The sequence below is a fragment of the Vulpes vulpes genome, chromosome 13, assembly GCF_048418805.1.
Source record: "Vulpes vulpes isolate BD-2025 chromosome 13, VulVul3, whole genome shotgun sequence".
In the NCBI taxonomy this organism is placed as follows: domain Eukaryota; kingdom Metazoa; phylum Chordata; class Mammalia; order Carnivora; family Canidae; genus Vulpes; species Vulpes vulpes.
In genome coordinates this window covers 146,800,979-146,817,562 of record NC_132792.1, presented here as the reverse complement: position 1 = coordinate 146,817,562, position 16,584 = coordinate 146,800,979, and the positions used below count along the sequence as shown (strand labels likewise).

Genomic DNA, 16,584 nt, shown 5'->3' with positions numbered 1-16,584 from the left:
AGCAATATCACAGTATTTCCAGAATCAGGGAATGTGATTGCTAACAAAGTATTCTTTTTTTTTTTTTTTAAATTATTTATTCATTCATGAGAGACAAAGAGAGGCAGAGACAGGCAGAAGGAGAGGCAGGCTCCCTTCGGGCAGGAGAGCCTGATACAGGACTTGATCCCAGGACCTCGGGATCATGCCCTGAGCCAAAGGCAGACGTTCAACCGCTGAGTCACCCAGGTGTCCCACTAACAAAGTATTCTTAATGAGGTGGATGTGTTTGTCAAGTTGTAGCCTGGTAGTTAATGGTACCCCTCTGTTCATTCCCACAAAGATTGTTCAGATGGGGCCATCTCATTCCCCCTCTGAGAAACACTAAGACTTTATATGAGGTTGAAGCCGTGGGTCTAGTGATTAATCTTTGCACTGGGTGAGTAGCTGGGAGAAATGTCTTCCCTTTCTCAGTAGTTTCTGCTTTTCATGGGCTCTACAGGGTAATGTATTACTGCTCCACTTTAACTGCTCCTTATTTTGTTCATGACCAGAGTGAATAAATGCACTTCCAATACGGTTTACATAATTCTTGTACTTTTTTTTTTTAACCTAATCATAGTAAGGCTTTTACTTGGTTTTATAGACAAAGCAAAAGCATTATGTTTTGCTTCCGTCATCTGATTGATTCCATATTAATGATATGCTTTTAGCAAATGACTCCCACTGTTTACATATCATGTATTTAGTTTATTATATGGTCACCTGTAGCCCTCTTCTTTACACTGTTATTATCAGGAAGGGCAATTATGCTTGTGTGGCTTGTAGTGTATTTTACCATATATTCGTGTAGTCTACTTGCAAAATAGTATATGGATTTTGTTCCCTTGTTTTACATTTTTTTTTCTTTTTTCCCCGGTTCCCTTGTCTAGTGGTGTTTGTTAATTGTGTTACTTTTTCTTTCTTTTTTTTTTTTTTTTTTTTTTTAAATTTTTTTATTTATTTATGATAGTCACAGAGAGAGAGAGAGAGAGAGGCAGAGACATAGGCAGAGGCAGAAGCAGGCTCCATGCACCGGGAGCGCGACGTGGGATTCGATCCCGGGTCCCCAGGATCACGCCCTGGGCCAAAGGCAGGCGCTAAACCGCTGCGCCACCCAGGGATCCCGCGCCACCCAGGGATCCCTACTTTTTCTTTCTTATGAGTAGTTTTCCAGCCTGGCTTTTTAAACCATGTCTTCTGCTTCTCTGATCATGTTTCTTGTTATTTCTGTTGATTTAACCCACTCCTTTCTCTGGTTGTCCTTTTACTGGCAGCCTTGCCTTTGATTCCTCTGTTCTTTTCTGTTTAAGTTAAAATTATAACAAGCTTTCAACGTTGCCATTTGTTTTTCTGTTCATAGAAGGTCTCTTTTGATGAGAGGGTAAATAAGATATACTCCTTAAGGACCATACAGCCTTGTGGAGAGACTGATAGACATGTGCTATTTGTAACTTTATAATTTTACCACATTGTATACTATTTGTTGATATGCGTGTCACTACATTGTGAGCATTAAATGCTCAAGGAATGTTCATTGAAGAAATGAATGAATGATGTTTGTGTGTGTCTAATGGTAAGGGCTCTAAAAAGTTAACAGTGCTATTGGGGAAATAATATGATGTGGTAATTCTGTTAAGGAACAGTGGGAAAAGATTTATAGTAGATGGCATTAACATTTGGACTTGAAGAATATTATTGCCAGAGAAAATTTAGGAAAAGAATATATGGAGGTAATGAAAATTTCTGCATGTTTAGGGAATGCACTCTAGCTATGGCTTTTTTGACAAGAATAACTGGTATACAGTGAAGATAACAAAGAGGCCAACACTGTAAATTAAGGTTGTGAAGGTTTCCAAGTTCTCTCAGGCTAAGGAATTTGGAATTTTATCCCATAGGTAATAGTCTTTGGAGAGCTATAAAAGCAGAATTGCTGGGTTCTGTTTTTAGAAAGATAATTGTGATTGTAGTATGGAGAATAGATTAGGAGCAGAATAATTTTGGAAGCTTTTACCACAATTTAGGCTAAAAATAATGCTCTGAACAGAGGTAAGAGGGAGAGAGAGGGGAAGAGAGAAGTTAAAAATATCTTAAAATTTTTTTTCAACATCTTTATGGAGGCTATTTTATGTATCATAACAAAGAAACGTCTTTAGGATAGTATTGACTTGTTAACTCAGTAAATGGTGGTGAGGAAGAGGCAGAAATGGCAAAGATGAACTGGATGCATGACAACCCCATTTGCTAAGAGAAAAAGAAGGAACAATTTTGAAGATAGACAATACTGAATTTGGTTATGAACTTGATAAATTAGAATTGTAGCAGGCTTTGGAGGTAGACTATCTAATAGACTGAAAACTTGGGTCCAGAGTTCAGAGAAAGACCTAGGGCAGAAATAGGATGACTTTTAAGAAGTGATTTGAAACCAGGAAAGTGTGTGCGATTGCCTGGGAAGAAGGAGCTGTAGAAGATGGGCCTAACAATGGAACCTTTGAAAATGTTACTGTTGATGAATTGGACAAAAGTAGGGAAGCCATCAGTTAAGGAAAAAAAAAATCAAGAGGGTAAGGGAAGTAGGACAAATATGTTTTTCTAATCCCAAGAGTAATGAGTATTTCAGAATGAAAGCTTAAAACCCCAAATGTAATAATTTTAAATACCCAACTGGAAAATTGTGTTACTACAAAGGTGTATTTTAGATTTTCTGGACAGATGAACTGTCTGTATATCTATATCTACATCTATATCCATGTATATAATGTTTAAACTTAGTTTTAAGATCTTCATAAAAACAAACATAAATCAGGAAAAATAGTTTTTTAGACTTTAGAAAGTATGGGCTTTTTGGGGTGCCTGGGTGGCTCAGTCGATTAAGCATCAGACTCTTGATTTTGGTTCAGGTCATGATCTGGCATTGTGAGGTCAAGCCCTGCAGTCTCCATATGCAATGTGGAGTCTGCTTGAGATTTTCTGTTTCCCTGTGCCCCTTCCCTCCCTGCTCATGCTCTTTTTCTCTCTTCAAAACAAAACAAAACAAAACTATGGACTTTTTAGTTGAAGGGCTGTTTACGAGAAAATGAATTTGTAGGATAAAGGGAAATTTTCTCACTGGATTAAAAAAATGTTTTCTAGTGGCCAGAGATAACCTCTCAAAAAACTGTCCTAGAAATTTTCTGTATTTTGTTGTTCTTTTGAAAAACAATATATTTGACACATTTTTTCCTGTCATATATTTGAAATATATTTCTCATATATTTCTCTTAATAACTTACTTCCTCCAAGTCTATGAGTTAGAGGTTTGAAATGATTTCATAGGATCCTCTTTTTCTGTAGGGTTTTGTCCCCTTTTCCCCTTAAATAAAGAGAAATAAAAGGAAGTTTGTTGTAAGACTTCACAGAGGCCTCAAGGAATTCAGGGACAGAAAATGAGGTAGTAGTATTATGGGAACTGGAAAATTGTTAAGAAAAAGGCCACTTTTTCCCTTTTTTTTTCAGAGGTTATGTGATCTCTCCTTTGTTTTTCTTTGATCTTCATCTTGCTTTTCATCATGATCTTTCATCTTGGCTCCTCACAGCTCATTGACTCAGTTGTTTAACATTCCATTTCAAAATTCTTAGCTCTTTTCTTGCTAGGGACTGGATGAGGCACTCCTCCAATCAGCTATAGTGGGGGTGAGGGGTTGTGGATGAGAGTGGGGATGTTCTTCAGAGAGGAACTGTGAGTGGGCAGACACACTGATTGACGTCTGTAATACATTCATACACAATTTCATTTAATCTTTTGGGAACATTACTTATATATGTATGTATATGTAGTTGCCACACAATGTTATATTAGTTTCAGTTGTACAACATAGTGATTTTAAAGGAAAATTTTAAAGGTATAATTTGCGATCAGTGTTTTGTGCTGAATAGGAAGGATTGCCATTTGTATTTTGGAAAGTATTCAGAGTCCAAAGAGGACATATATGATAAGCATTGAGTTTGGGATAGTGATTCTTACTTCTGAATAGGGGGAAATGGATATGAGTAGAGGTACACGGGACTTCAGCCGAATATCAGTAGTTTATTTCTTAAACTGAGTGGTGAGTACATAGCTGTGTATTATTATTTCTTAAATATATGCCTTAACTATAGGATATTAAAACACAGTAAAGAAGAAAATCTACTTTGTGGATGACTAATGGTCATTTAAATTTAGACTTTGACAGATGACAAATCTCAGAAAATAAAGCAGTCTGACAGGATGTTGCAGATCTGTTAACCCTTTCCTGAATGTCAGAGATATTAACAGTATGACACTAATACAATTCATAAAGTAACTTTTAAAATATCAGCTTAATGAGATGATTGAATCTAACTCTTAGAAGCATTTGTAAGAAAACCATGGCTATCTGCCCTTGTTAGTAGTGAAAGATGGTGACAAACTTATTACTAGATAACAGAATACTTTTATGAACATGGTATGCTGATGCCATTAGGGGTCCTGATGCAAAAATTGCCTCTGTCTCTTCTTTCTCCTTCATATCAAACATATCGTAGGCATGTCCTAACTAATGTGTCTTTAAGGATATACTCCCAAGAAGCTTTAACAGGTCTCTGCCAGTAGGATTAATGTTTCCTTTTGTGATATATGTACATGTATTATGGTATTGTCCAGATTGTTATATTTCTCAGTTATATATGTGTTTACTTCACCTACTTGCTTACTGGATTCCTTTCAGAATGTCATTAAGGCCAGGACTTCCCTCTCTGGAAAAAATGTACAGAGATGATAGAAAATTTTGCGTACAATTTCAGAGAGTTTATATATTCCTTGAATATCACTCATGGATCCCTAGATAGATAGGTCATTTCATCTTCCTTTTCTATAATACACAGTATTTTGCAGTAGGTACTCAAAAATGTAGGTACTCAAAAAATGTTATCACAAGGTTATTGATATGCAAGTTTATTTTCTCTGTTCTTAGTCTTAACAAAGACTTATTACATTGGACTAAAAAGTTCTAACTATTTTCTGTATACAGGATACATCTTAAATAAAATGTCCCAGAAAGCTGAGAATTGAAAGGGTAGGGCAAGTGCAATAGAATAAAGCAATTCTTGCTTTATATTAATAGCATACAAAGTAGAATTGAATATTAAAACATAGTTCTCTAGGGACAGTGATGGTCATTTTTTATTGAAGAAATATAAAATCCACATGACAATGTAAGAGCCATGAACTTTTATGTGTTAAATAATATTATCAAACTATATAAACATGAATTTATAGAAATACGAAGAAGAGACAAAAGTAGTTTTGGTAGCTTTTGTCCGCCTCTCTTTAATTCTTGACAGATTAAGTAGGCAAAAGAGAATACACAGATGTTCAATAAATAATCCCAAAATTCCTATATGGCTATAGAATAAAGTTGTCATGTTGCCTATAAAACATTTAGGAAGGTAGTTTCATTATTCCCTAATAAATGATCTTGAATAAGTTTAATCTGTTTGACTTGGTCATCTTAAAGTGGTTGGAAAATACATTTTGCAGATTGGGATTTATAGTTTAAAGATAAGAATTTTGACAGATTCTCTTCTTTCTATAAGGAGATTTTTTTTTCAGTGTACTTTTTCCTCAATTTTTTCTATTTCTATAGAAAATAGTGATATTTTACATATATACTCTTACATAAAGAACTGTCCTACTTAAATAGATTCTATTAATAATACTTACTAGATATGGGCTAACCAGGGATTTTGAAAGTGAATTATTGAAAAACTGACATTTATGAGACTAGACATATTATGGAACTGAATTAAAACTGAAATTATAAACCTAAACCAGGCATGTTACCAGAAAAATACTTTGAATTGATGATTGAAAAAGCATGCAAGTGCACAGCTTGGTGGAAGTCTCAATCTGAACGCACTCATGTAATTAACACCTATATCAATAATATTATCAGTACTTCAGAAGTCCTCCCTGCCCCAATTCCAGTCACCCACCCTCCTCACCACTATCCTCACTTCTAATGCCATAGATTACTTTTGCCTGTTTGATACTTTATAAATAGAAATATACAGCATGTATACTTGTTTCTGGCATTCTTAACATGTTTGTGTTCAACTATCTTGTTACAAGCACTTGTAATTAGTTCATTTTTATGTTAAATAGTGAATATACTCTATTTACAAGATGAAACTTTACATATATGTCACACTCCTGATAATTGGATTATTTGCATTTGACGATGATTAACCATTAAGAGAGTTTTTATTTTGAAGTAGATAGAAATGCATTTCTTTTTACATCTACTTTGTTTCAGCCTTATCAGCATTAGCCTTTAAATTATGGACATATATATAATTTTTGATTTTTTAATCTATTTCTCCTTCTCTTTGGAAAATTGATAATTATATATTTTAGCATTTTAGTTTTAAAGCAAAGGGAAGTCTGTCCAAAGAAAAGTTTTGTCAAATTGTTGGCAAATCATTTAGTAATATAGAATAACTTATGTTTGTTAGCGTTTTGATAGTTAGCTACACCAAAAGTATTTTTATGAGAAGGAAAGTAAAGTGAGTTAATTTTTTGAACTATGTTGGTATCACTGATAGAAGTTTTTATAGTTGGACGAATTTTAAGCTATTGGCAAATATAGTGATCTTAGTTTTTCTATCATCCCTGTATATTTTTAAAAACTTAGATTGGCATTTCCTAGAGATGTATAATTTAAAACAAATTTTATTTTTAGAACATTTTTGAATTTTTAAAAACGATTTTTAAGCAAGAAAAAAATAAAGCAAGAATTATTTACTGTAGGTGAAATTAATTCTCCTAAAAATTAATTATGCCTTCAGTTTTATATGTTTCTATTTTAGTAGGTAGGTTTTTCTTTATAATTTTTTTCAAGATTTTATTTATTTTATTTTATTTTTATTTTTTTTATTTATGAGAGAGACAGAGAGAGGCAGAGACACAGGCAGAGGGAGAAGCAGACTCCATGCAGGGAGCCTGACGTGGGACTCCATCTGGGTCTCCAGGATCACGCTCTGGGCTGAAGGTGGCTCTAAACCGCTGAGCCACCCAGACTGCCCAAGATTTTATTTATTTTAGAGAGAAAAAGAGAGAGAGAGAGAGAGCACAAGCATGTGGAAGAGTAGAGGGAGAAAGAGCATCTCAAGCAGACTGTGCTGAGCACACAATAGCTCACAATGGGGCTTGATCCCACAACCCTGAGATCATGACCCTAACTGAAAACAGGAGTCGGTGGTTTAACTGACTGAGCCACCCAGGCATCCCCTCTTTTCCTTAAATTTAAATTGGATTCTTTAATATACAACAGACGGAACTGCCTTTGCAAACACTGGTTGAAGAATATTATTTTTATCAAATGTGACAAAGGTCATATATTCATAATGTAAAGAACTCATCAAATTGATAAGAAAAACATGATCCTGGTAGGTAGATGGGCAAAGGACATGAAAAAATAGTTCACGCATGAAGAACTAAGGTTAAGATCTGTGGTAAAATGTTTAGTCCTGCTAGCAATCTATTGAATTCAAGCTAAAACAACCATTTTATTCCCATTCTATCAGCAAAAGTAAACAGAATAGATTTATGCTCAATATTAAAGATGTTAATGAAAACTAGTAGGCTCATTGTAAATGAAAACAGTTGTATCCAATAAGAAAAAACAGTTGTAAATTTTAAGTTGGAAGACAGTTTAACATTGCATGTCAAGAGCAGCATGTTCTTCACATTCTTTAGTTCAGTTTTAATATTATACTCTGTAGATCTTGTTCTAGATAAATAATCCAAATAAGCAAAAATTCACAGATACACAAATATGTTCATTTCTTTGTTATCTGTAGAGAAAATGAGACATAATATTGTACTGGTAGTCTTTTGCTATGTAACTCCAGAGAAAAAGCAATGCCTTTTGTGACCTAGACTTAAAAGTCACTCACCTTCCACCACATTGGATTTGTTAAAAGTATATTGCTAAGCCCAGCCTACCTTAATGTCAGAAAAATTAAACTCTGCTTCTTGAAGAAAGGAGTATGAGAGAATTTGTGAATATATTTAAAAACTACCACAAACATCCAGCAGTTAAGTAAGACACAAAAATGAAAAATTTTTACTTTTTATACAAATTAGAGTATACAAATTAGAGTCTATATAATAAAATTATAAAGAATAGAAGGCACTATGCAAAATAACTTAATGATCATTTTAAGGTTTGGTGAGTAGGAATGCGTTTTACCCTCCTGTGTTTTCTAAACTTTCAGTGTTATGTGAGTTTTATAACAATAATTCTCTCTATATAGGAAAATATGACTATTATCAAGCTGTCTAGTCAGCATAAGGAGATCATGATTGTTCTGATTTATGATATATTTTTTCTTTTTTTATTGTGATAAAATACATAATATAAAATGGACCACCTTAATCATTTTCAGTGTATAATTTAGTGATGCTAAATACATTTATATTATTGTGCAACTATTATCACCATCCATCTTGCATTACTTTCCATCTTACAAAACTGAAATTCTGTACCCATTAAATAAAACCTCCTATTCCCCCCCTTTCTATCTCTTGGCAACCATTATTTTACTTTTTGTCCCTATGACTTTGACTATGCTAGGTGCCTTATATACAATGGAATCATATAGTATTTGTCTTTGTAACTGGTTTATTTCACTTAGCCAATGTCCTCAAAAGTTCATCTGTATTATAGAATATGTCAAAAATTCACTCATAATGCTGAATAATATTCCACCTTTTCATCTGTTGATGGACATTTTGGTTCCTTTCACTTTTTGACTATTGTGAATATGCTGCTATGAACATGGATGTACAAATGTCTCTTTGAGACCCTATTTTCAATTCTTTTGTGCTGTATCATATGGTTAATTCTATTTTTATTTTTTTGAGGAACTGACATACCATTTTCTATAGAGGCTGTATCATTTTACATTCCCACAAACAGTTCAAAAGAGATCCAATTTCTCCACACCACTTGTTATTTTCTGTTGTTGTTTTTGTTTCTTTTTGATAATAACCATCCTAATTGGTGTAAGGTGGTCGTAATAGATTTCTTAATGGTTTAGTTTTCCAATGGGGAAAAAAGTTATTAGATTATCAGGGCATAAAGATAACTTTAAGAGTTGACAAAGTCCTTTTCTGACTTTTATGAAAGTTAAGATAAATGAGAGTATTTTCTAATATTATAATATTGATGTTCAATGAATGCTGATGGTATGATTGTAGGTAAATTGGCAGGATGAAGAGCAGCAAATCAAAAGAGGTGCCTTTACCAAATCCAAGGAACTCTCAAAGCAAGGATACTGTTCAAGGTATGATTTGTTTTCTTTAAAGTTTAGAACTTAATGCCTTGTTTAGGTCATATGTATAAAATTCTGGGCTAATTAATAAATGAAAATTATATGTATACTTTGATTTATAAAAAGTGGATAATTTTGAAAATTCAATTTGTTTTAAATATACAAGTTACCTTACCCTCAAAAGTGTCCTATGGTAAACTGTCTTATAAAGGAAAACATCTATTTTAAGAAGGAACCAGTATATGTAAAATTACTTTACACAGTTTCATGGAAATTCTCATTGTCAACAAATGGTATAATATAGCTTCTAATATAGTTTTAGACCTATAGTACACAGATAAGAAAAGGAAAAATCTCATTGAACTCTTTTTTTTTTTAATGATGCATTGGAGGTTACTTTAATTTATAACATGATATATTTTGAGGTGCATTGACAACCTGTAGTACATCAGGAGGAAGATTATTTGGTTTATGAGGGATCTGGAAATCATGTCACATGAGGACATTTGGAGGCAATGAAATTGTTTATTCTAGAGAAGGATGATTCAAGGATCTAGGTGGTTTTGTACTATTTGAAGAGCTGTTAGGTAACTAGATTTTACCTTTGTTTCTATTGGTAGATTGAAGTCTGAAGTAATTTTCTAATCTTTTCAACATCATAATGTGAAATATACTCCAATACAAAATTTTGTGTTTAGATCATTGGGGAAAACTGAGGATACTGCTTATTGTTGGAGGTGTCTGATGTGGCTTTGAGCAAGGAGGTTGTCGTAAGAACTAATAGGATCAGTGTCTAATACAACTCTAAACCATATATTAGGAAACGTGGCTTTACAGAATGGGAAAAGAACCATGTTTTGGTTCGATATGATAAAGTATTGCTGAGAAATAGTTCTGCCTAAGAAAATGGTTCTCACACTTTTGAGTGCATTTAGGAGCTTATTAAAATACAGATTTTGAGAACTATTTCAGAGATTCTGATTCAGTAAATATCAATGTTCCCCAGCAGGTATAACCACATCGTGGGATGCACTTTCTCAGACTAAGGCTGCTGTAAGTAGTTAGAGCTTCTATTTATTTCTTTCTGGTTTAAAATTGATTTCCTGTTATGATTGAATAGATGACGTTTTTTTCCGTAGTACTTTTTTCATAGGGAAATAAAGATTTTGGTAAGAAGTACCATATATTACAAAAAATTTAAAAATAAGTTATATATTACAAAATGAACATTAATGATGACTATTAAATAGTAGAGGGATAATCAAGGTACTTCTTTAGGTGTCAAGAACATTAATACTATGGCATATAAAATATTAAAGTGACTTGTGCTATTATTCTCCTATAATAAATTTATTCATTTGGTATATTGAAATGAAGTTTTAAAACAAAATGAATTTGGGAATGTGGGACTATGTCTATGTAGAAGGCTCAGAGTCAGAGAGGAAATGACAGGAACAGCTTCTTTAATGGACTAGGAGTTACCTCTTTTGTGGCACTGTTTTCTCTCAGTACTGCTGAAGACTGACTGTGGGCAACTTGTTTTCATTTGTGTTCTGTCCAGGCTTGTCTGGAGTTTAGGAACCCAAATTTGACAAGTGATACCTAGTCCCCTCAAAGGGAAATTCTTTGCTTTTTCATTTGCTCTCCAGGAAAATTATTCTTCTATATGTCCTTCTTTTGTTTTCTTTTGTATCTTACCTGAATGTGAGTCACCTATTTCTTTACTCTGTGAATATGGTATTTTCTGTCCCCTAATCTTTTGAACTAGTTTGAAAATGCATCTGGAAAAGGTGCTGTAACCTAGATTTAGTCATAATGTAAGGCCAAGTACAACATTATATATTTTCTCTCCTACATGAGTATTATATATCTACAATGTAGGAATAATTTTTATTTCCAGTTTAATTTAAAGTTAATGTAATTCATTTATTTTTTCAAAAGTTAATATAATTTAGAGTTGGACTGTTAAAAGTCATTTTTTCAAAAACTATTGTGTTTTTAGAAATAACTTTTAAGGATGATAAGGGGCTTATAAATACGAGAAAAAGCTTGATACAGATTATAGAGGTTTATTCCAATTTGTGAGTACATAGTGCCACAAAAATCTGAGAGAAGATAAATCAGAATTTTACAAAGATTTTACCTCTCTGTGGTAGAATTTTGATGATTTTAGTTTCATTTTTTATGCCTTTTCTGTGTTTTCCAAGTTTACTCTTGTAAGCATATAATTAGGGGAAAATGCTTTTTAAATAATTGAGAACATTGGTGGTCTTACCAGAAGTTGACTTATATTGTAAAGTGTATGGAAACTTGAGTTTTGTATCTTCTGAATTTTATCTTTATTGTGAAACTTATTTTATAGGCATAAGACTACTAAAAAGTTGTGGTTGTTTGAACAGTTCTAAATTTTAGTCCATCTGAATTGTTCTTTCCTAATTTCCCACGTAAAATGCATAGGATGTGTGACATAACGATATATGCCATATAATGTCAGAAAATGTACTGCTTTAAAAAAACTCAACAATAAAAATGTAAGTTAACAAGACAAACAGAAACGTTTTGATATTCTTCAGAATCGTTTTTGGTTTTCTTGTCCAAAAATGGGCAGCATTGTATCACTTGTTACTATAGCTGAAGTAATAAGTAATTAAAAAACTAATATTGCAAAAAATCATCCCTGAGTTGTTTTGACTTTGGAGAAAGGTATTGGACAACATAGGTTAAATAACGTTGTAAATTGGGGTGTCTGCCTGGCTCAGTCAGCAGAGTATGCAACTCTTGATCTTAGGGTCATGAGTTCAAGCATCACATTGGACACAAAGCTTACATTTAAAAAAAGGTAAATAAAAAATTAACTATGTAAATCAATGGTAGGTAAATGATGGTGTTTTTACGGAATTAACCCGTTTGTTGTGATGCTGTTTAAACTTTAGCTGAGACACATTGAAAACAAATTAGAAGTAGCCCCTACAAGTACAGCTGTGTTTGATTCTGTCATGGATACCAAGAAATCTTCTGCAAGTGCTACCAGAAAAATAAGTAGAAAAGGTATGTATAAAGTTACTTCCAAAGATACAAATATATTAAATATAAATTTTTGATGTTAGTTTTGTTTCACTTTAATTTCACCATCTCATATATTTGTTAGCTCTTGTCAGAGACAATACCTCATCAACATTTAGGGTTTTTTGTGTTTGGTACTAAGTAATTATGAAGCAGCCTCACATTCAGTGACTGGAGATGATGTTTTCACCATCTCTGTCTCTTTTTTTTTTTTTAAGATTTATTTATTTTAGAGAGCTAATGAGCAAGGGCAAGAGGGGGGAAGGGCAGAAGAAGGAGGGGAGAGATTGGATTTCAATCAGACTGTCTGTTGAGCATGGAGCCCATTATGGTGCTCGATCTCACACCCTGAGATCATGACCTGAGCCGAAATCAAAAGTCGGATGCTTAACCCACTGAGCCACCAGGTGCCCCATGTTTTCACCTTTGGCAATGGGTCTTCATTGCTTTTTAGTGAAAAGAATTTGATTTTAAGCCTTTGGGATTATAGAAGTCTTTAAAAAAAATTCGTAGATCTATCAACTTTGAAATTTAGTTAGCTTCATGAGATGTATGTATTTTTAAGGGGGTTTAAATCATAATTGGAATAGCTAACAGATACTGTCATAAATTGACAAAATGCAAATACTTTCTTTGGTTACCTTCATATATGTAATTCTGTGGTTTCTTAATTAGTGGGCTAAAACCTGGAGGTTAGTACTTTCCATTAAAACCATTTTTTTTTTTTAGCCTATATGTCTCTTGGGTTTTAGTTGAAAATTCTTTTTTTTAAGTGGGTGAGAGCCTTCTGCAAAAAAGAATTTTATATGTAGAGTTTTTCTTTTTTTGTTCAGAATAGTTTTTTCTGTATAGATTGAGTTATTATAATAATTTAACCTGAATTTTTCCATCTATTTATATAATATCCAACTAGAGATGCCAGAAATAAGAGTCACCTAAGTTATTTTCATAAATACTAGCCAAACTCAGAGGCAATAATATGTTCTTACAGATTTTCTTTTTCTTTAGATGGTAGATACCTGGATGATTCTTGGGTTAATGCTCCAACCTCCAAATCTTCTAAATCACGGAAAGAGAAATCTCGGAGTCCTCTCAGAGTTACCACCCTGGAGAGTAATGTAAAGAAAAATAACCGTGTGGAGTTTCGCGAACCTTTGGTTTCTTACAGGTTTGTGTTTAAAAATAAATTGTCATATAGGATTAGCCTGTTAAGATTATAGTTTATTTTCTGAGTTTTTCATAGTACTCTGACTCTAGTATTATTACTTTTTCATTTTCCAAAAAGATAAAGCAATAATCTTTTATATTATGAAATACTGACTTTCTACTCTTTAACAGATTAAATATCTGGGGGGGGAGGGGGGGGAAGGGAGGAGGAAGAATTGGTGGCCCCAGGCTACCAATATTGTAATATGTTGTCTGTAGATAGATTACTCAGTCTCTGAAAGTATGGATTTTTTTCTTTCTTCATGTCTCAGATTAGGTGTTGTGCATAATGAACCTTGTATAGCTTAGTTTTCATCTTTTTTTTTTTTTTTTTGGTGGTATTAATCAGTTACCTAAAGTTTCTTCCCTGTTGAGAATGTGAGTTGGTTTATTGTTTTTCACTTTGTTGTTCGTGGCTCCTTTCAGCAACTTAAACTGTCAGATAGATGTTCAGGACTAATATATGAATTCTGATAGTATGGATAATATCAAGTAATGTGTATTTTTATTAGCCGATAATTTAGGATATTCATTAAATAAAGTTATAGAATGTTTTATTTGAGGAACATTTTACTAAATATATAAAATATGTGTTAATGGTCTCAGTATAGCAAATAGTAATAGGTAATAAACATTGGTCCTTATATTTCTTTGTTTCATTTATTAATGTTTTTAGTGTTATAAAATGTCAGTAAGTCCAGGAATTTCATGATGGTGCTAGACACTACTGGGTATATGTTTGTACTCTTAAATTTGAGAAAAAGAATTTGGGAGATGGAAGTAGATCATGAGTTCGTTTCAGTTCATAATATCAATGTTTGATTTGATACAATTTTGAAATATTTAGGTGAAAATATTCAGTAGACATTTGAAAATTTGAGCAGGAATGTGTGTGGAAAGGTCAGGGCTGGGAATATAAATTAGGGAGTTTATACTAGTTTTGAAGTGATAAAAATGGTGAAGAAGATATAGAGAGAAGGCCAGGGAATTAATCTGGGTAAAAGTTTATAGTTTAGTAAAAGGAGAAAGAAAAAATAAGAAAAATAATCAGAGTTCAGAAATCTTTAACCACACAACTATTCAGCAACATGCCTATAAACATATCACAATTGGAATTGAAACTAAATTACTCTTTTCATATTCTAGTATTCTTTCTGCAAAGAATACTGCTGATATTTAAAATTTTGTAAAAATGTATCTTTTAAGGTAAAAAAAAAATACCCATAGGATAGCTGTGAATAGAACATCCTTCATCTAGCTGACTCCATCATGTAAGACTCATCTTTTAGCACCTTTTTTATGAAACCTTGCCAGATCTGTTTCTATCCCACTCCATTCTTGCAGCCTATTTAGCCCTTCCTGTATGCTCTTATAATACTGTATAACATCCTCTGTTAAAGTATATTCATCTTACTTTGTATTTTGATTCATTATCTACCCATTACATTAGTTTAGGGCTGTAAAACTGTCTTATTCTCAAACATTAGCTTAATGACTGTCATTTACTAAATATTCCATAAATATTTTTTCCTAACATTTATTATGAAAATTTTCATATATACAGCAAAGATGAAAGAATTGTATAATAAACACGCATATATATTCAGTAAATATTTAATGAATGAGTTAATGAAAGACTGAAATTACTTTTTTCTTTTTTTGGTGGCACAGATTGTGACATAATCTGTAAACTACCTTTTTGTGCTTTATTTTATTCTTTACACGTGTTAATTTTATACCTAAATCATTTTAACTATTAATTATTATGGTCTGGTAAAGGTAGTGCAAAATAACTGAATTTAGTCTTGATCTCTAGTAGAAGCTACATGAGTCAGTTCTCAGCCACCGTCTTTTTTTATTTATTTATTTTTATTTATTTTTTATTTTTTTCAGCCACCGTCTTGTTTAATAATCAACCATTCAGAACAGAATCTAATATTTTTTGGGTCATAGTTTCCAATGAGAATTTGATAAAAACCGTAGACTATCTCCAAGAAAAACCCACATACTCATAGACTTACAATGGATATAATTGCCATATTATGCTGTAACAGAGTTATGGCTTTAAGAATTTTTGTGGTATTTAGAGTTTTATGCCCTTACATGAAACATCTAGATCCATGCTATATAATAGAGTTGTTAATGTGAACCAAACATATAATTTAAACTTTTTTAATAGTCACATATCTAGACACATGAGGATGTTTTATATTCTTTTTTTGTTGTCATTCTAAGTCTTTAGAATCTGGTATGTAATTTACATCGTAGCACATCTTCCATTTGGACTAACCACATTTCAAGTGCTCAGTAGCCACATGTGGCTAATGTCTACTCTTTCAGACATTGCAGATCCAGATTGTAATGTTCACTTTTTTGTTGAGTATTTTTTCATAAATCATGTGCTCTTACTGCTGAGGCTTGTCTTCATTGACTTCCCTTTTAATAAACTGTTTCTTTTCCTAAAATATAACTTATTAGAATGATAATATAAAACAAGTATTAAATAGTTAAATAAAATAAAATAAAAATCTCAGGAGGAAGACTTTTGCTAATGTTTTTATGAATAGGGAATATGGACTTTGTGATATGTACTTTGGCAATGCCTAATCTTTGCTTACTCCACGATTTCTAGATGTGCTTTACAGAGTTTGAAGCTACCAAAAAAAAGTGGTCTGTGGTTCAGACAAATTCAACTTTACTAACTACATTTATTTGGAGGAAAATATTTATTATACCTCTATTTTATTTCTACTCCCAATCTGTTTGTTAATTTGGTACATTATTTAGAAGTTACAAATACAGAATTTGAGAACTTTTTTCCCTGTATTTAAGATTTCATAGAGAAATAAAATATACATTTTGGTAATAGATGTCAAGTGAATATCCAAAGTCAGATTGTAATCCTATTTTCTGGGATTTCTTAAGGAAATTTATCTATACATCTTTTGCATATTTCTTATTTTG

The 16,584-nt window shown here is 32.5% G+C and overlaps 1 protein-coding gene across 4 annotated transcripts in view; it reads left to right on the top strand.

Annotated features, from left to right (window-relative positions):
- Window positions 1-16,584, top strand: part of CEP350 (centrosomal protein 350) — a 149,648-nt gene that overhangs the window by 17,245 nt on the left and 115,819 nt on the right. For 3 of the 4 annotated variants that reach the window (XM_072733261.1, XM_072733262.1, XM_072733259.1), the window contains exons 2-5: window positions 9,278-9,363; window positions 10,358-10,404; window positions 12,285-12,399; window positions 13,423-13,582. In XM_072733261.1, the coding sequence (XP_072589362.1) occupies window positions 9,291-9,363; window positions 10,358-10,404; window positions 12,285-12,399; window positions 13,423-13,582 (395 nt within the window). In that variant the 5' untranslated portion in view covers window positions 9,278-9,290. The remainder of the gene's footprint in view (window positions 1-9,277; window positions 9,364-10,357; window positions 10,405-12,284; window positions 12,400-13,422; window positions 13,583-16,584) is intronic. The other variant, XM_072733260.1, reaches the window with a different exon arrangement.